The sequence below is a fragment of the Melospiza melodia genome, chromosome 19 (genome assembly GCF_035770615.1).
Source record: "Melospiza melodia melodia isolate bMelMel2 chromosome 19, bMelMel2.pri, whole genome shotgun sequence".
Classification (NCBI taxonomy): Eukaryota; Metazoa; Chordata; class Aves; order Passeriformes; family Passerellidae; genus Melospiza; species Melospiza melodia.
Genome location: NC_086212.1, coordinates 15,476,399 through 15,497,063, shown reverse-complemented (window position 1 = coordinate 15,497,063; position 20,665 = coordinate 15,476,399). Strand labels below are relative to the sequence as shown.

Genomic DNA, 20,665 nt, shown 5'->3' with positions numbered 1-20,665 from the left:
GGCTGAGGGGTCACAGTGACCAAAATCCCCCACACACGAGCACTGTGATAAAAGGGAGGGACTCACTCCCAGGGTGATAATGAGAATGGATTTCAGATGGGAATGGGTGCCCAAAATGAAAACCTGTGCTGAGTTCAGTGCTGGGAATGGCACTGAAATGACCCATAAAATGGGTCAGTTTCTCTACCCTCTCTGCATTTTTCTTTAATTCCTTCATTACTTTTCAATGTTTTTGAAGTGCCCAAGAGATGACCTGAGAGCAAAGGCTGGAAAAGGCAATTCTGGGCAGCCTGGAGGGGTGGTAACTCCTGTGCTCACCTCTGGGTGGGAATACCTGGGGCAGGAGGAGAACAAAGGACACCAATGCTGCTCCAGGAAAAGCCATAAGAGAAGAAATAAAATGGTGGCTTCACCCAGCATTTCAGGACAGGAGGTAAATACTGAGGGAACATGATCCACCCCCATCCAGTCTCCTGCCAGGCTGGGGCAAGCCCAAATGGGACCCTGCTGGCCCCACTGCTGCTAGGAGGGATTATTGGGGATAAATCCTGTGGCACCTCGGTTTCCCTGGCCATCACAGACCCCAGGCAATGCCAGCAGATACCCAGCTCCTCCTGGCACACATCCCCTGCAGCAGAGCCCAGCACAGCTTCACTCAGCTCTGGGGGACACACAGACCCCGTGGGAGCACTCACTGAGTGAGGCCTGCGTGGACACGTCTGGCTGAATTAATTAGACTGGAATTAATAAGCAGCAGGGAAATTGTGTTCAAGGCTTTGGTGCAGGTATTTGCAGCTGAACACAACCACAGCCTCACACAAACGTGGCACAGAGAGCAGAGAGCTGGAGATCACTGCTCAGTGTCCACAGATGTGGTTTCTGCAGCAACTCCCCATCCCAGTGTAGGCTGAAGCCATGGCAAGCATTGTCTTTGTGATCATCATGCACAGAGGCCCAATGCCAGCTACCTGGAAGCTCTGCACGTGCTGCTCTCCCAAATTTGGCCATTCCCTGTCCCTCAGTCCCACACAGCCTGCAGGGCCGTGCCTTTCCAGTACAGCTTCCCCAGCAGACAGCAGCCTCTCGTGCTTGCAGTCTAACACACAAGCATGCACAAGGACACTGTCCAGAAGGAAAACAGAGCCCAGGATGCATATTAATTGCTGCTGGCACACAGCCCAGGCCAGGCTGCTGCTCCACAGTCAGGCTATAAATCTGTCCAAATAGGATTCTGACCACGTCTGCCTTGTTTACATTACTAAATTTTATGGCCATGTGCTTCTTCACCTGGAGAGGAAGAGTACCCTTGCAGAGCCAGTGCAGGGCTGGGATTTGCAGCCTGGCTGTGCCCAGGCCTGGCCGTGCCCAAGGCTGCAGCGCTCCTGGGACCCCCCAGCCCTGCCCAAGCTCCTGCACAAGTTTTGTGCCTTTGTTTTCCCCAGCACAGCTTCAAGCCCCTCCAGGCTGTGGAGATACCCAGGCTCCTGCAGGGACACCCACCCTCTCTCCTGGCTGCCAGGGCCAGCTGCCAGAGCATTTCTGCTGTCACAGGGGCCTTGCTCTGCACTTTGGGAGGATATTTCCCAAGGAGGTCAAAAAGGAGACCCCCCTCTCCTGCAAGGAGCCTGGCTCTGCAATGCCTGTAGGAGAGAAAATCAAATGCTGCTTTCACCAGGGCGAGGGAAAGACTTGAGCTGAATGTGTGGTGGCAGACTGATTGCTGAATTAGAGAAAAAGCCAGGTTTCCTTCCCTGTGTCAGGCCCTTCTCACAGCTCCTGGGCCCAGCACTGTCACAGGCACAAAAAGCAGATGACAAGAAAGTGTCCAAACAGACAGAAACATAAAATAAAATTTGGATTGTTAAACATCTGTTCCACAGAAACAATTCTCTGTAGGCTTCTTGGATGTTGCAGATGTCACATTAACCTGAAGCACTAAAAAAATTTAACTGGAGGAAGAAAATGTCCCTATTTTTATAGAAACTTCATCAGCACATGCTCCCGGCCTCTTCAGTGAAATGGGTCCTTTAACTGCTCCCTCTTTGCTACATGCTTAATGCTAGAAGTTGCTTAAGCCTTGTTGACTTTGAGGAGATCACTCACATACTGAGTTTTGTGTGTGCTGAAGTTCCCCACTCTCAGCAAGGGTTTCATTTTGCCCCCAGGCAGAGCCTGTGTGTGCCCGGGGGTATCACAGACAGGGGGGATCAGCTCTGCCTGACACTGGACTGAAGAGGAAGCTTTGAAAAGGATGGGGAAAGGCATCTTCCATCCCTTGTTATTGCACAAACATACAGCTCCAAAAATCTTCATTCTGTCCTGTGTCCCAAAGGAAAACATTCCAAATAATCCATATTCATTGGAGTTTTTAATCCCTCACAAAGCAGAATTCAGCAGGCAGCTAATGAAGAAGACAATTATGCAGCACTTCACACAAAGAGCAGACCAGACCAGGTGCAAGGCTGGAGCCTTGCCACAGCTGCTCTGTGCTTTGGCAGGGATTGGTGCTTCACTTAAAACACACTCACACATCCCAACAGCTTAGGGACTCAGCCTCAGAGGAAAAGAGGCGACAGTTAAGATTGGTCATTAGCTGCTGACCACCCAGGACACTAAATCAGCAAGGAGACAGCCAAACTCAGCTTTACTGTGCTCCTTCTGAGGGCACAGGCAGAAATGGGGCAGAGAGCACACAGGCTGGGCTTGGTTTGCCCCTTGAATCAGGGCTCTGATGTACAAGGAGTGGTGCCCAAAGGACCCTGTCCAACCAGACAAGCATGGGAGAAGCAGAGACAGATTTTCGATCTCTCAAAAGCAAAGAGAGATTTTTGCAGATTTTGGTCAGAGGCACAAGAGACTAAAAATCCCCTTTTGGTGCAGGAAACTCAGAGCAAAGCCCAGCCCAGAGGTGCCAGGAGCAGCCAAGGCAGTGCCCAGGGGCCGTCCCTGTCCCCTCCCTCACTCTGGGGGAACACAAACCACAGCAGTGCCGTGGAGCTGAGCTCCAGCCCCTCTGTGCCTGGCACACCCTGCCCCAGTGCTGGATCCCAGTCCCTTCCCCTGGCACCCAGGCCAGGCTGCCCATGGCACCACAATCAGCCGCACTGATCCCACATCCTCCTTGCCACTGCAGCTCGGGCTTTCTCCGTAAAACATATTTATTACTCATTTTGGGGCAGCATACACGAGCTGTGAGTCAAGACCCTGTAGTACTTAGTGCTACATAAACACAGAACAAAAAGACAGAACTTCCTACAAAGTGTTTATGGATTAAATTAATTACATCTATAACTCCTGGAAGTGGCACTGCCATGCTCCAGTTATCTGGACCATGAAGAAAATTTTCCAGAAGACAGTGCAAACCAAGATGTATTTCACAGCCACTTTACCAAAGCTCTTAAGAGCATCTTTTAAAATAGCTATTAAGTCAAGTGGGTTTCATTCCTGGCCATTCATTCATAGCCAGAAACTTCATCAAATGTGTTCTTTAGCTTGATGAACATGCAAAAATAATGCAATTGCATTATGAACACTGCCCCAGTGTTCAGCAGAGAGAAAAGAGAGGCCAAAGACCCCTCTGCTGAGACCCAGTGCACTTGCCTAGCATGATGGAAATCTGATATTTGAGCAGGCATGTGCTGGAGCTTTGGCCAGGGCTGCAGATGTTAAATGAGACCCTTCCCTGGGATTGCAGGAAATCTAAAGTTACACCTATAGAATAACATTGTGTGTAAACACAGACAGAGAGAGCACAAACACAGCAATTATCAAAATGCACTCTGACACCTGATGTGCTCCAGAATGCAGCACATCCTATATTTGGGGGAAATATCTCAAATATCTCCTGATCAGGACAGCTGAGCTCTGCAGAACTGAGGTCAATCAGACTCTGACTGACCTGGGGAAACTCAGAGGCAAAGAATAACAACAGTGTGGGGAATATCAGAGGCAAAGAATAACAACTGTGTGTGACTGCCCTGAGTTTAACTCAGCTACAGCTGCACACTGAGTGGGCATTGCTGGCAGAACATTGGTGCTCATTCACTTTTCATCCCTGTTGTACCCTAACAAAAACCGCTCCTAAGGGATGCCAGCCAAGGTAACGAGACAGAGGTGCCCAGGCAGCTCAGGCCAAGGGCTGAGGGGAAGGAACTGGGCTGAGCTTTGCAGCCCAGCTCTGCAGGACTCCCTGAAGCTCTCCTCTGAGCGGGAGAGAAGGAGCAAAATCATGTGGGGACAGCACAAACCTGTGACATGCCCTGGTGGTGAGCTGGGGTTAAGGAGACCCTTTGTGGGACCTGCAGCACCTGCTGGGCCCCACCTGAGGGTAACAAACAGAGGCTCTCCTGGAGCAAGGATCAGTCAATCCCACGCTGAGGCAGCTTCAGAGAGGGCTGACAATGCTGCCACCAGCCCTGCTGCTCTCAGCCAGGACACAGGGGCTGCTGCCAGTCACAAATCTCCTCTTGCCAGCAGAGACAATCCTGCATTGGTCAAGAAAATCTCCTCTCTGCTGTGTGCAGCCCGTGTCCAACGCCCCAGAGGGAACAGCACTGAGGCAGTGCAGGGAGGCTGCTGGATTCACACAGCACAAAGTCTGCTCCAGCCTGCCTTCCTCTCCATGCCAGCTGTGCTCCTGCCTGTCCCTGGGAGATTTCCTTATTCACTGTGTCTTCTGCACTGTCATATTTCAGTGCAGATTGATAGCAAGAGTTACTGCACCAGGCAGGCGTGAGGATTACTTAATTAATGTTTGTGAAGCACTTTTAGATCCTCACATGAAAGCAGCTAGGAAACGCAACATATAATTATTATGTATTATTAATAAACTCCTGGCACATTGACAGGAGGGAAGACAACGTTTCTCTTTTTTTATCCTTTTATTTTCTAAAAAGATTCAACTTTTATGCAATGAAGGACAGATTTCCCAAAAATTCCCAAGTAAGTAAACAAGGAGTGAAAGCTCCCTGTTCCACCAGGAAGGCAGGCAGCAAACACTGCCTGAGGAAGCGAGTTCTACTCCCCATCAGCCCAGACACTTGGGAACCCATGGTTTGTGAGAGTAGCCAGCCATGGAGAAGTGCAGGGATGTTGCTAACAGTGGAAGTGGCCAAATGCACCAATTACAAGGAGCAGAGAGTTTGTTTAATGTGTGGTCACTATGGTTGACAAAAGCATGCCCTGCAGAAGCAGGCAAGTGTGCGCAGCAAGAGATGGACATTTTCAAACAAACAGAAGAACCACAGCTGTGTGAACCAAGTTTTTCAGAGCTGAGAGCGTGCCAGACACAAGCCTGATTCCCAGAAATACACAGAAACCCAGTCTCATATGGATTCCTGGGCAGCTCCACTGAAGGGGTCAGCTCTCACGGGCTCCAGCTGCTGCTTGAACATTTATGGCTGGGATCCAGCTGCACCAGGGAAAGGGGCCCAGAGATTGGGGGTGAATTACAGCTCTGCCCCCTCCTCCACCACAGACCCTGAGGAGCCTCTCAGGGCTGGACAACCACACTGCTCCGCCTGGCAGGGCAGCCGGGAGGACAAACAGCCAGGACGGACAGACAGCAAACCACGGCAGGGAAGGAGAGGAGAGCAGACAGGAATACAGAAGGGTCCTCAGGGAGCCAAGCTGCTGCTCCTGGTGTGCCACCACACCTTTCCATCCCTGTTTGTGCTGCCACTGGATGCTGCTGAACCACCCAAGAAAAAGCACATGGAAAAGATTCCTTGCCATGGAAAGGGTGCTTACTGTAGTTCCTGCCCCTAGAAAAGATTTCAAGTGGTGACACTGCAGCAGACCTCTCTGCTCACACCTTCAATTTATTCTTTTAGCAAAAGGAGGGGTTTTTAAAGATATATCCACAAGGAATCTCAAATCTTAACATTTGGTAAGCATAATCATGCTTTAGAAGCATTTTGACTATCAGTACCAATGAGAAAGCATTTCTGGTGTTTATGCTGTTTATGTACTGCAAATGAGATTTACAGCTCCATTTTGTTCAAAAATGAACTAGAGCAAATGGACTTAAATAAAATAAAACAAAACTAATCTGTGCTTTTGGCTAGAGACTCTGCACAAATCCTAGTCCAAACAGTATTGAGTAAGTTCAACTCATAATAACAGGAACTGATTATATACAGCAGAAAAAAAGAACTTTCAAATAAATTATTCCTTCAATTTGCTTTGACTGTTCACCAGCTTTTGTTAGGGACACAGGTTTTTAATCAGATTAGACAGAAACCTGATGGATGCTATCGATGTCAGTTGAGCACCAACAAGTGCTTGGGTTTGGCTCTGCTGTTCATTTATCTTGCCCAAGCACACAACCAAGAGCCCGAGTGCTGAGCTCAGGCCACCTTCCCCCACTGCAGTGCCAGCAGCTCAGGGAAGGGTCACAAATCATCCACAGCCCTGCAGCAATGGTCCACATCACTGGGCCAGAGTAACTGCAAACCTCAGCACAACCCCACAGGAACCACAGCGGGAACACACCAAAAACTGCAAATCCATCTTCAAGGCCAGGCTGGAAGGAGCTCCCAGGCTGCCCAAGCCATGCTCTGAGCTCTGTGTTATAAAGGTGGCAGCTGGGGTGTCTGAGGAGACACTGCTCCTGTTGGGTAGCACTTGGGTCACTCATCATTGCATTTGCTGTGCTCAAAGCAGAGCTGCTTGCACAGATTAGCTCTTAATTGGAAATAAATAACTTCCTCACAGAGGTTAAGTTTGGTGAAAAGGAATCCCCACACGGATGGGCAGGTTTAATGTATGTTCATGCATCTCAAAGCACAGTGCAGCAGTTATGTATTGCGACTGATCTGAGCATTTCACACCACGGGTTTTCCTGTGTGCCAGGCTGACATCTGCACTCCCTTGCTGCTCAAAACACTTGAGCAGCATCCCCTCCCTGGAAACACCCCAGTGCAGACCTTCTGCTTTTAGGCCTAGCAGAGGAAAACCTGCTTTTCTTCTGTGACCACTCATCCTCCAAACCTGACCAAGGTTCCAGCACCTTCCCCTGCAGGCTGGGCTCCCCTCAGTGGGAATGCCTAAACAACAAGGGGGCTGTTTCCTCTCTCCATGCCCAGGACACACTGTCTGAGGGCTGCCAGCCCTCTGTAGGATCTGTGGTGGGCAGTGCAGGGGCCACAGGAAGGTCATCCAGACCATGAAAATGTCCTGGTGGCACTGGAGGCAGGGTCCCCCCAGCCCTGCCCAGCCTTCCCACTGACCTTGGGCAATGGTCACCTGCTCACCTTAAGATGGGGATAATACATATATCACAGGTTTGTCCTGGCCTTCACTAATCCATCTTTTCAAAGCACTTTGAGAGCTTTGCTTGATGAGCACAGACACTATAATACTCATCTGTTCCAAATACATTCACAGGGAGTTTTACCCTCCACAGATCAGCACTGGGGCTGCTGGTGTTACTTGGGACCTAGAAAATAAATCTGCTTGGGAATCCAGTGCCTGGGGAGGGCCATAGCCAGGCACCGAGGCACAGTGCTCACCTCAGCCCTCTTCCAGGCCATCCCTACAGTAAAGGGTGGAATTTCTCATTGGAAGTCACAACAAAACCTCACCAAGGCATTCTGGTAAACACGTTCAGCAGGTGCCAGGCTGTGTAGGAGACAGGAGAGGCCAAAAGAGAAGCCAGGACAGTGGGGAGAAGGCAGAGACCAGGCCAGCTCAGGGGAAGCTCTCTACAAGGTTTAGAATTGCTGCACTGAGGAACTGGGAATGGCAGGAGGGGAACACGAGGCTGCTGCCCCAGGGGCTGAGCCCAAGGATGGAGAGAGCAGGGCTGAAGCAGCTTGGGCAGGGCACTGGGGCATGGGCAGGGGGTGCCACCAGCCCTCAGTGCCTGGCCCAGCAGCGTGGAGCCCCTTCACCCCCAGCCCTGGGGCACCAAACTGACCCAGGAGGGGCTGAGCCTCCAAACCTCACCACTCCCATCAGTCACACCTGATCCTCACCTGCCTCAGCACAACAACATGGATGCAGGGAGGAGGCTCACCCTGATGCCTTGCTCACACACAGCAGCCCCACTGTGCTGATGCTGCTGCCAGGCCTCTCTGCAGAGTAAATCACTGTGACTGTGTTTATTGGAAGAACTAAGTGATCAGCTGTGAACTTTCTTTGACATAAATATTTTGCCATTAGCAATGACAAATAGCAACGCTCATGTTGTAAAAGTAACATTGGGTTATTCCTCTCCATGGGGGCATTCACATCATGAGAAATCAGAAGGAAATTGTGATTGGAGAAGGGGGCAGAAGGCAGACTGTGACAGCAAGGATATTTATCTATGTCTGAGAAGAGATGAGAGAAGAATGGATTTTTCCATGGAGCTCTGGAGTGCAGAGCCAGCCCTGGGCACTGTGGTGGTCAGCACAGGGCAGGGCCTGGCCCCCATGCCAGGCTTTTCACAGGTACCTGTGGCCAAAGCCACACCTGCCCATTGGGCACATCACATCACACAGCCTGGGGGGCTGGGCCCAGCACTCCTCTTCTGAACCCCATTATTACTAAACCTGTGCAGTTACAGCTGAACAAAACAGGAATTTTCCATTGTTGCAACATTTTCTACTTTTTGACTGGTGATGTTGGCACCTCAAACCCTGTCTGCTCTCAGGCTGAACAGGATGGAGAACACTGAGCAGCAAGGGGAATTAATTTCTCTGAGATTTTTCCAAAGGTACAAATGAGAGCTGGTGCATTAAAAATAGCACCAACTATACTTCTATAGCACACGTCCTCCAAGGAATTCAGCCCAAGCATGTAAGCTGCTCACCTCCCTCCAGAGGCAGGCAGGCTCTCATGGATGAGGATGCTCAGGCAGCACCACAAGCCCCTCCAGGCTCCCCTAGCAGGGAGTTACAGAGAAGTTAAAAATCCAGCAGTGTCCCAACACACACGTGTTCATCCATGCTGGCACTCAATGGACTGGATGGTGAGAGCATCAAGCAAAATGCACGGCCTAGCAATTAACTTTCCTTTGATGGAATTCTCTAGAGAGCACAGAGCTGTAGGCCTGGATGGGAAACAGCTGAGGCCAAACCATCCTCAGTGAGGACTGCCAGGAAACTCCTGCCTGGATCCAGGGGCTGGAACAGCAGCTCTGGGAGAGCATCCCCTGGGACAGGTGAGCATCTCACCTGGAGCACTCAGAACCAGCTGATCCCTGGCAGGTGCAGCCCAGGCAGGAGGCAATGCGTGTCACAGGGACTCCCAGCAAGTCTCTTCAGAGCCAGGAAAGGGCCACAGGACACAGCTGCCAAGCTGGCAGTTGTACCAGGCTGTGGCTGGGGGTTTCTGCCCCAGCTGGGGATTTGTGCAGGCTGTAATGCAGACGAGCTCTGGGAGCTGGCAGCACAGCAATACACTCTGGGCAGGTCCACCAGCGAGACAGAGGACATTGCAGGGAACTAAACATAGGAATTAGGGCTCCCCAGAGAAAAGATTTAAGTCCACTGGAAGGACAAGACCCAGAAAGCAGCTGCAGGATGAAAAGAGATTGATCCAGAACAGAAATCACTTGTGTCCACAGGACAGGCCTGTGCTAGAAGCCCAGAGATAAGCTCCAGACCAAAGTGGCAAATCCCTGAACCCAGGGGACAGGCTTTGCAATGAGGCTCTGCTCTTGAGGATCTCTGAAGATATGAGTTCATTTTGGACGAAGGAAAAAAGTCTCCTATATATAGCAAAAAAAGCCAAGGCAGTAGCTGCATCACACTAAAAAAAGTTACAGATGGAGGCAAAATATGGGCAATCCGCCTTTAATAGTCCAAGTCAGCATGTGCCCTGAGCTGGGACCCTCGGAGACAGACAGGACACAGCCAAGATGTGACCCCTACGATTCAGGAGAGGGGTTTCCTCTGCCAAATGCTAAATTCAGGCAGGTTTGGAGATGAATGAAAACTGCACACCATAAGGGAGGGCCAGGAATAGAAAGCCCATGTGGGGGAAGAACGCTCTAGATGTAGCAAACGCATCTCCAAGAGGCTTTTATCATTCTTATTTTGTCACTACTATCAACAATAATAAGAAAAGAGCTTACAGAGCATCCTCCCCAGTCCCTAAGCAATGCATCCAGAGATTAGCAGCAGAGAGCAGTGGGCAGCAGAGAAAAGCTGTTCAAGGAATGTAGAGGCATGCATAATGAGATTACCGAATTGGAGTTGCATGTTTTCAAGGATAAATGCGATATTATTGCACTGGCAAAGGCAGAGCAGGAGCAGGGGAAAAGATGAGAAATAGCCTGTCAGAAGGGAGGGATCACTGCAGCTGAGCTCCCAACAGGACAGGGACAAGTGGGAAGTGGAGGCAGCGAGGAGGAAAGGAAGTGCACATCCTACTTGACATGCAGATATGCAGAGAAGCTTTTTGCAAAGTGGGTGATGTCATCGTATTTTTCTCAGCCTTCAGGACAGCAAGAGAAAAATAGATGAAACCAGCACATGCAGAGGAGTCTGTAAGACGAGCAGACTTCCCCCCCACACCCCATGCAACACTAATTGCTCAAATATTGATCGGGGAAATCATTTGTAAGGACTAAAGGAGAAAAAGAAATACTTTCCTCTTAAGAAGCAAAAAGGGCAATGTTCCTGCAGAGCTGCTGGAAAGGTCCAGGCGATCGGAGAATTTCCAGAACCATAGATGCTAGCCTAAGATGTTGAGCTGGTCTAATTTGTTATTTGTTTATACTGGAGAGCTCCAACAACTGCAGTCTTTTATTTTTTCATGGTAGCACAGACATGAAGCCTAGTTGGGATTACAGCTAGGCTGGCTCTCCCAAGGAACAGGCATTGAGTGACCCATGGATCCTAACTGGCCTTGGTCAGGGGAAAGCAGCAGCTTCAGAGGGGACTTTGGCAAGGCAGGATGGTGGCTGGGCTGAGGGTGGCAGGAACCAGCTGCCCAAGCTGAGCCCTGGCAAGGGAAGGAGCAATCAGGATCAAAACCCAAAGCAGAGCGCTGGAGCTGTGTAACCACTGCTGCCCTGGCACGGGCACCGTGCCCGAGGAAAAGCAGCAGCTCTGCCTGGCTTCTGGAGAGCTGCTTTGCTTTCCTGACAAAGGAAACTGCCATGCAACAAAGTGTGAGAGCTACTCCAGAAAATATCTGCACCTCGTCAGCTTCTAGAGTAAACCATGACAGAAACGAGCACCAGAGTCCTCTGTGGTTAAAAATGGATGTTGTGAGTACACCAAAGCACATGAAGAATACTATTTAAAAAACAAAACCAAGAATCAACCACCAAACTATTAAGAGAGACTGGGAGAATGATAAAAATAAGCACGAACATGCAAAAACAGTGATTGCAGGAAGAGGAGAAAGCATCCACAAAGCCTGCAGTGAATGTTTGTCAGGAATATGCAGGCAAATAACCACAGGAACAGGGAGAATCAGATCCTTTAAAATATATGCTAAGTTTAGAAGGAGAGGAGCACAGTTTTATTTAATAACTGCCTGATACTTTTTTCCATTTGACAGAGGCCAAGTCCCCGGAGTGCTGCATTGTGTGCCCGGGGGTTTCCCTCTGGGCAGGTGTGTGCAGGGAGCACAGAGCATCCCAGCCCAGGGCACGGGGCTGAACTGGAACCCCTTTGGGCACTGGCGGCTGCCCTGGCCAAGCTGGAGCCGTGCTGGGCTCTGGGATCACCCAGAGGGACAGAGGGGCCGGGCTGTGCCAGGGACAGCAGCACAGGGGGTGACAGCAGCACTGAAATCCAGGAGGGCTCTCTCCACTCACACACAGGGCAAAGCCTCACACACAAATTAGACCCTGCTTGCCACAATGGTTGGTTTAAAAGCCAGACAGAGAAATTAGAAGATATGGGTGACTCTCCAGGGGATAAGAACGCAACAAAAACTAAGGTCTGGGGAATTCTTCTTCTCTTACTTGAATGCTATTTTACAACCTGGGATAAGCCACGTATTGTCCCATTTAAATAAATAAAAATAAAATCCATAAAAACAAAGCCAACAAAAAGCATCCAAGAATAAAAAAAGGCAATCCCAAACCCCTGAAAACCAAGCAAATAAAGAAGTCTGTCTGTTTAACCAGTCCCAGTATAAGCCAGGAGTAAGCTGGTATGGAGGGGTGAGGTGCAGTGCTGTGCAGAAAATGTTAAAATGCAGCCAAAGACGCTGGTTTGGTTTGGGGGAGAACCTGCACCTGTACCCATTTTCTGGGCTTCTTAAACAGAACATGAAGGTATCTGGTATCTGTTGCATGGAAAACCCTTTGCACGGAGTGGAACAAGTCTGAAGAGAAAAAACAAACAAGAGTAGTTCAGATTTCCCCAAGCGCGGTTTTAGGACCTTGCGTGACATTAAACCTCACAAGAGTTTACTTTGTTCCTTTGCACAGGAACAGTGTGAGCTCCCAGAGCTGGCAAAGCAGAGGCAGTCCGGCTGTAGGGGAGGTGACAGGAGCTCCTGTGCCCCCTGCACTGGGCAGGCAGCTGGGGAAGGAGCAGGAGCTCCAGCAGGGCTCAGCCTGAGCCCACACTCCCTGCCAGGAGCTGGCACAGCTGCACCGGGCAGGGACGGGCCAGGCTGCCAATGCCTTCCCCACGCCCTTCCACCACAGGCTGCAGGGTGAGTCCAACCTGTTCAATATGTGCATTGAACTCGGGCAGGTGATCAAAGCTACGGGCATCCTCTGGCAGGAGGGAAAGCAGCCCAGCAGCAGGGAGCAAATCGGATCAAGAGCAGGCTTAGCAGAGCTGCTGTCCCTGCCTGCTAAGCTAATTGTTCTCCAGGCCTGCTTGCCCTGCTAACACACGAGGTGAGTGGGAACCTGTGCTTGGGAACTGCTGCACTATCTGAGCTCTGAGAACACACAGCATCACTTCCATTGCAGTAATGAAGGCACAGAATGGCAGCTTTAAATGCTAAGGGTAATGATGCATTTCCATTCCCTCTCAATTAATCCAGAGCCTGCAATGCTGGGTGCACTTACTCTGAGAATTTTCTCAGAAAATGAAGCTAGAGTATTTCATTTATAAATCACAAAAGACACTTATTTGGCAAGAATGACCCTTGCTCATATACAATAAATCATGAACATCAACAGTCTCTAATGGATTTTGAGTCAGTGCCACAGACAGCAAAGCCTGGGGCCTGTGTTTCAGGATTCCAGGACTGTGCCAAAGGAGCCTTATAAATTATTAATGTGTTCATCACGGTGTCATCTGTGCCACTGGAGAGATAGAGGCACTCTGGGGCTCTGTTTGACATTAAAAAAGTGATAATGGGTTCAGCAGGCAGACCATGCCTCCCCTCCCCATGCCAGGCTCAGCCAGTCCATGTCTCACGAAATCCCTTCCCCAAAGTTTCATACATGCTCTTGGTTCACAATGTGCAGCATTTTGAGAAGAGAAAAAAAGAGGAGAAGAAGTCTGTTTTCACAAATAGCTCATCCAAGCCAGACTCCTAAGGGATGGAGCCATGGTCTGTGTTTGCAGATGTTTGTACAGAGGCATTACAGAGGTAACCAGGGCTTCTTATGACTTCTCTGCCATACAGTGAGGACGTGGGTATACAGAAAATTCAAGTTTTGGTCCCTACTGCTCAGTCTCTCATGCTTTTCAGTTATTCATCCCACAGTTTTCAACCTCTCCCCCTTCACTTTTGTCCCCATGGTTACTGAATCACTGTGTTCGCAGAGATTTTCCTCACTAAAGAAAATGTGACTAACATGAGGCAGCTAAATTATCAGAGCCAACTCTGACATTGGTTTCTCCCAACATGGATCTTATCTTCAAAATGCCTTCAAGTAGATCTGTCCACTGAAACCAACTTCAGAGTAAGCAGCACTTCAGCTATTGACAATGCTGCATCGCTTGCACAGGGAAGAGTTTTAAAAGGCTGGAATAAGGTAAAGGATGAAAATCAAACACCAGCTTTAGCAGACACACAGCCTAGAAGTGCATGATACAAATAACTAGGAGACACATTTCACTACAAAAACAAAATTCAATTAAGCCCTGGAATGGAAGGCATTATTTCCTCACTCCCCCTGGGTCTAGGAGTTCAAGCAGAAGTGGCTTCTTGAAAGCCAATTTGGTTAAGCAGCAGAAGACTCACGCGTTTTAGGCCCAAAGAAATGTCTATTACAAACTGCACCAACCCAGGCCAGTGGGTAACAAGTCTAAAATGTCCAGCCACAGCAGTCTTTGCACACTGACCCACTGCTCAGAGGAGCTTCTCCCACACTGAGCAGCCCAGGCTGCCCCAGGGACGCTCAAACCACATGCCTTCCAAACTACCAAAAAACCACCCAAAAAACATTGCAATTCATTTGTATATGAGAGGCCTTCCTCTCCTTCACTCACAGCATCCAGCCACAAGTGCCCAGGCACCAAAGCAAGGTAGACAACAGAGATGTGGAACGCTTACCTTGGCCGCTACCGAGGAGTTGGGCTTCTCCAGGAGGTCCCAGAGCTTTTTCCTTTTCTCAGCACAGCAAGTGTTATCGAATTCCTCCCCTTCCCTTTCCCTCAGGGTCTCCGCTTCTCTCTTCAGCTCCTCGTTCATCTGCTCTTTCTTCTGGTGGTAGCGGGCCTGGCAGCAGGACTCCAGGTAGATCTCGTCCACCCCCCAGTAGTCCAGCTCCTGGCTGAAGGACAAGGCGCACATCTCCTCCATCATGTGCAGCTTGCCGGTGCGATAGAAGTTCAAGATCGAGGTGAACGCCCCGGGGTGCCTGTCGAAGAAGTACTCGTTCTCCTCCAGGTTGTAGTCGTCGCAGATCTCCATGAGGGAGTCGTGCGTGTTGCAGTCTCTGAGCTTACCCAGCCTGGTCCGCGGCAACCTGTCCAAGGTGCGCCAGAGAACCTCGTGGGCCAGCCCCCCCACGTTGAGCTTGACCCTCCGGGAGCAGGCCTTGCTCCTGACGATCTCGGTGGGGTCCGGAGGCAAAGAGGTAGTAGAGCGAGATCCATGCTTATTCATCCCCAGAGGCATCGCGGGTCCCGCTCGGGCTGCAGGCGGCTGGGTGCGGCGCGGGGCAGGGCGCGGGGCCGGCGCTGCTCACCTCTCGCTGCCCTCCATGCCCCGGAGCTGCAAGAGAGGCCGCGCGTGGGTCCCCGCCCGCCGCGCCCGCGGGCGGGGAGCGGGGCCGCCAATGGCGGGGGGGCGGCGGCGCTGTCCGCCCGCCGGTGCTGAACCCGCTCCGCGCCCGGCCCGCTCCACGTGCGGCCGCCCTGCCGCCGAGCTCCCCCGGGCGGCGGCCGGGGTCCCCCCGCCCCGGCGGCTGCGGAGCCGGGCTCGGCCCCGGGAGCCGCTCCGGGGACTGCGGAGCTGCCCCGAGCAGAGCTCGGCGATGCGCCCCGAGAGGCGCCGGGCCCCGGCCGGGGTGCGCCGGCACCGGGCTCCCATCGCGGAGCGCCCGGCCCCGCCGGTCCCCACCCCAGCCCGAGCGGCCCCCGGGCTGCCCCCCGCCCTGCCCGGCCGTGCGGGCTGCGGAGGCTTTTAGTAACTCCAGCCTTAGCGATTTCCCGAGGAAAGAGCTGGGGCAGGGAAACGGGAGGATTTACAGCCACTCTAACGACGCGCTCTGCCTCTCTGGGCTGCCCAGGGACGCCCCCCAAGCCCCCCACACCGGCCTCTGCATAACCGGGAAAGCAACGAACCCGGGAACAAGGAAAAACCCCGAGCCTGTGTTAGGGAGCCGGGTGGCTCCTGACAGCGCCGAGCACTGTTGCTTACACAAGATGGCACGAAGAAGAGCCCCGGCGCAGGCAGGAGCGGCTCCCCGCGCACCGCCGGCACAGCTCAGGGCTCGGCCCCGTCCCCGCCGCCCCGGCTCCCCCAGCCCCAAAGCGGAGCCCCGCCGCCGCGCACGGGGAGAGAGAGGCTGGCGTGGCGTGGCCCGGCCGAGCCCAGCCCTCACCTACCTCCTGCTGCGGGCTCCCGGCGCGGCGGTGCGGGGCGTGCGGGGCCGAGGGCGGCTACATCCTGCGGCGGGGCGGGCGGCAGGGGCGGCCCCGCTCGCATCCCCCCCGGGCAGCCTCAGGGCGGAGGGATGGCGGCGGCGCTCCCGGCTGCCCGCCGAGCCCAGGGGGAGGGGAAGGGAAGCGAGGTGAATCGGCTCCTTCGGCAGGAAGCTCTCCGAGGCCTTCCCTCGGCTGCGGCTCCCCGCTCCTGCCCGCGCCCAGCGCCGGAGCCGCGTCTGCGCCGCCCCCGGCCCGTCCCCGGCACACGCGGAGCGGAGCCCCGGCGCTGCCCGCCGCCGCCTCGGCCCGGCGCTCAACAAGTGCGGCCCCGGCTCCGGCGCGGCCGTGCGCGGCTGTCCCGCGCGGGGCGGAGGGCTCGGGGCCGGGGCCGGGCAGCTCCACCGTGAGCCGGAGCCCAGCATTGCAGCGGGGCCGCCCCGCTCCGCTCCCCGGGCCCTCCCTGCGCAGCTCGGGGCCGGCGGAGAGCGCCCAGGCGAGCCAGCAGCCCGGAGCCCCGGCAGGGCCCCGCCGCCCGCCAGGCGGTTCCGAGCCCAGCCGGAGCGGCGGAGCGCTGGGACATTGCTCATCACCCCGGCTGGGAGGGCGAACAGGGCCCTCGCCCCCACCCCGCTGCTCCTCGTCGGAGGAAGGAGCCCACAACGATGGTCGCAGATATTTGCAGAAACACATAAAAGGAATAGCAATGGATCTCTGCTGCCGATTAGGACTATAAATACAACGTAAAGCAGCATTTACTAACCTGAAAACACAGCAGAAATAGAGAAAACGTCGACTTTCCAGGCAACAGCACAGCAATCGAAGTATTCCTCTACCAGGCTGTCCCTCTTGTCTCCTTCCTTCACTCCCACAAGGGAAAATGGCCCTCAGCAACAGCCTGAAGAGCCATTAGCACCAATTAGCATCACTTAATGCAATTCACCTGTTTGGACTGCTGTACCGGGGGTACACAGCTGTGCCCTTCTCTTGCCTTGATTGCTCGTGGCTCCTGGACTCCAGTGACAGTTCCTGAAACTGGAGCCCGGTGTCTGATTTTATGTGATTAATTAGGGAAAATGACCCCAGTGCTGCTTTCCCCCATTATCTGTGCTTCTCTCGCCCGTGCCTGGCTCCTGATGCCCAGTGTTCTCAGTGTCAGTGCTAGACTGTTATATTTGGTTTTTGAATGCCTACATCTTCCTAAGAGGAGGCTTTCTGAAATCCCAAACAGTGCTTTTGTCCAGTACTTCACACAACTCTGTATCAGCTGTACATTTAGGAATTTGTTACAAGGAGTTGATCACTACCTTCCTTTTGGAGAAGAGGAAATTAAGATATAGAAAAGCAAGATCACCCAGAAAGGGGTGGAAGGAAGAATTGGGAATAAAACCTGTTGACCAGCTTAATCCCAGCCCAGGGCCCCTCCAGTGAAGTAGCTCCTCCTACTCCAAGAATGCTTCCAATGCAGGACAGACATTAGGGCAATATTGGGAGCACTTCATCTCTCCTGTTGCTTTGTCATCATTTCACCCCCACACCCGACTTTTCTCCCCTTACAACAGAGACAAAACCCCTGATGAGGGCCAGGAAGCTCAGTCTGTTAATGATTATAAAATGCTTTGAAACTTCCAGCTGGCAGGTGCCACAGGAGAGCAAGGTTTGTCAGCACTGACCTCCTGGGCACATTATCTCCCCCCGTGATGCTGGGAGGGAAAATGACAAGTGGCCTAATGCGGGGAGATGCGTCAGATTCACCAGTAAATCACGGGGGGAGAGGCACCTTGGCTTTGCTAGCAGGGCATTTGTACCTTCCTGCGTCACGCAGGCTCCCTGCCACTGCCACGGACGTGCTCTGCCCAGGCATGGAGAGAAAGCCCTGGAGAGGGCAGCCCTGGGGCAGGGGCAGCCCTGGGGCAGGGGCAGCCCTGGGGCAGGGGCAGCACAGGGGCAGGGCAGCACAGGCTCCCCAGGGACAGCAGAGGCTCCCCCAGAGCTCCCCTTCCCCGCTGCTCCTCTGGCCCCTGCTGAAAGCGGCCCCGAGGGAGCTGGAGAGGCAGCCCTGCCCAGGGCAGTCCCTCCAGCTGGCTCTGCCCGGGGTGATCCACGAGCCTGGGGGAGGAGAGGATGTTTCCACCCCCAGGACATCTGTTCCCTGCAGCATTTCTTGTCCCACACCAAGAGTTTGTCAGCGAGGGGCAGTGCAGGCCTGGAGATGCAGAAATGTGCATCCCGCTCGCTCTTCTCCAAGGTTATTTCACCCACTCTTGGTTTGGATACACATTTCAATTGATATTTTTGTACTCTGAGCTTTGCAAACTCAATTTATGGTTTGTTATTTCCCCAGCCTGTGGAGCCAGCCAAATGTTTGGATGCAGTTTGTGCAAACTCCGTTTCTCCCGGGTATTACAGCAGTTATTGACAAGGAAACACCTCAGACCCGAGCCCCTCAGGAAATATGCTGAGCACAGCAAAGATATGTTCTCCTGGGCCTGCATTCAGTGCCATAGACATACCTGGATGTCACTGCCAGGCAGAGCAGCTCTGTAAGGCAGTGCTTGTTGAGCTACAATGTGAGAGGGAAATAGGCTGAGCCTAGATGTGGAAATAAACATCCCTCTGCTGATGTGCAATGACTCCTCTGCCTGCACAAGGAAAGCATCACATCTTCCCAAGCACCTGTGCCATGGGACAGTCTGGCATCCTCCTGTCCATCCTGTGAGACAACAGGGAAGGCTGGCTCACCCCATTTCAGTGCTGGCAGACAAACCAAGGGCTGTGAGGAAGGAAAGGCTCCTGGTCCCTCTGCAAAGCAAGGCCCAGCCCTGTCACAGCGATGGTGAGTGGGACACAGGGCCCCCGCAGCGAGGGCAGCAGCAGCTTTGGGGGGCCCCAGGTTTGGCTGGTCCCCATTGCTGAGTTTCACACTCTGAAAGGAGCTCTGAGGTAACAATAACCCACGCTGTTCTCACAGCCCGAGGGCCCTGGACTGTTCCTTGGAGTGGGACAGGCAACCACGCACAATAAGCTGCCTCTGTTGCACAGTGTTTCCTATTATGTCCCTTTAAGACTTCCCTCAGTTTCCTGGGATTTTCTTTCCAGACTGGAAACACTTTAGGTACAATGGAGATTTTCTTTTATAGCCCAAAATTCTTTCCCTTAAATGGGAAAAAAATTATCAGATTCCTTGGCAGAGATCCATAACAAGTGTTGAAAAGTGCAAAAGGAACTGAGATAGATCGTGCTTGTGCTACTGAGAGCCCAGGAGTGTGGAAATACTGGAATACCAGGGGGAAATGCTGGAAGCAGACAGCAAAATATGATCCAAAAATGAACCTTAAAGAAAGATAAGAGTTGAAGTTGTCAGCTTGTGTAAACTTTTTGGATGCATTTTGGAGTCCCAGGGTGGCCCAAACCCCCTTGTTGGGGCTGGCTTCCCTCCCTGCTGCTGCCCAGGAGGGGCTGGCATTGCTGCAGCCCCGCTCACCCTCTGGAGCAGGGCAGGGAGCGCTCCCGGCCGTCAGAGCAGCAAACCCCAGGGAAAGCTGCAGGGCTGGAACAACCAGCAACGGAGCCCGGACAGCCTGAGGCTGACCAGCAGGGAAACTGGGCCATGGGGCTGTCTGAGAATCACATCTCCTGCCTTGTCTGGCCCCTCTTTAATGCCAGTGACATTTTTCTTTATCCTTGGGATCTGCAGCCTGAGACCCCTCCTAAAGGCTGCTCTGTGTGCTGCATCTACCAGGGCATTTCTTAGTGTCCACTTTGTTTTTCAAACAGCAGCGGCTGGAAAAGGTCAGAAAACAGCAGATTTTATTTTGTTTTTCAGAAACAGCCCCACAATGAGCACTTGTCCAGAGAGCAGAGACCCCTGCTCAAGTCCTCCAGCTCAGCCCTCTCCCTGTCCTCAGCTGCTTTTGATTTAGGCACCAAAATCCCAACAGCCTTGCAAGAAAACCTTTACCCCAGCACCTGAGCCAGTCATCCGCTGCCCTGCTGAGACTCATTTTCTGGCATGACTAAACATCTAAAAAGGTCAACAGCTAAGAAATTTCTATCCTCCCTGAATTCCAGCATTGCAGTGCTCTAAAAAGCATTTTTCTGTCCAAACTCCTCATTATAACACAGAATTCTGGTGAACACGTTGTTTTCCGCAAAAAGCAGTTGCAGTGCGGCTCTTCAGCAGAGCACATGGGGCTCCTTCTCTGCAAAGGGCAAAGGATGTGGCAGGGCAGCCCTGGGAATCCTGCTCTGCACTCCTGCCAGCTCTGCAGGGCTCAGCCGGCCCCACACCCACCGGGGAGGGCAGAAATTCCTGTAAACAGGCGAAAAATGGGGTCTGGCCAAACTCCCACCCAGCTGCCCCTCCAATCTCTGCTGGCTGGGGAGGAGAAGGGTCCCGAGGGAAGGGGAGAAAGAGCCCAGGAGCAAGAACCCCCTGGGGCCCTGCAGGGACAGGGGCACACGGGGCAGGGGTACAGGATGGGGCACACGGGGACACAGGACATGGCACCCAGGGCAGGGGCACCCGGGGCGGGGGAACAAAGGGCAGGGGCACACGGGGCAGGGGCACACGGGGACACAGGACATGGCACCCAGGGCAGGGGCACCCGGGGCAGGGGCACCCGGGGCAGGGGCACACGGGGACACAGGACATGGCACCCAGGGCAGGGGCACACGGGGCAGGGGCACCCAGGGCAGGGGCACACGGGGCAGGGGCACAC

General features: G+C 53.1%; 1 protein-coding gene across 1 annotated transcript in view; it reads right to left on the bottom strand.

Annotated features, from left to right (window-relative positions):
* The window catches only part of KCNB1 (potassium voltage-gated channel subfamily B member 1), a 93,824-nt gene extending 77,888 nt beyond the window's left edge, over positions 1-15,936 (bottom strand). The window contains exons 1-2 of the mRNA XM_063172669.1: positions 15,909-15,936; positions 14,410-15,072 (exon numbers count right to left, since the gene is read on the bottom strand). Of these exons, the coding sequence (XP_063028739.1) occupies positions 14,410-14,976 (567 nt within the window). The 5' untranslated portion in view covers positions 14,977-15,072; positions 15,909-15,936. The remainder of the gene's footprint in view (positions 1-14,409; positions 15,073-15,908) is intronic.
* Positions 15,937-20,665: the final 4,729 nt, after the last annotated feature.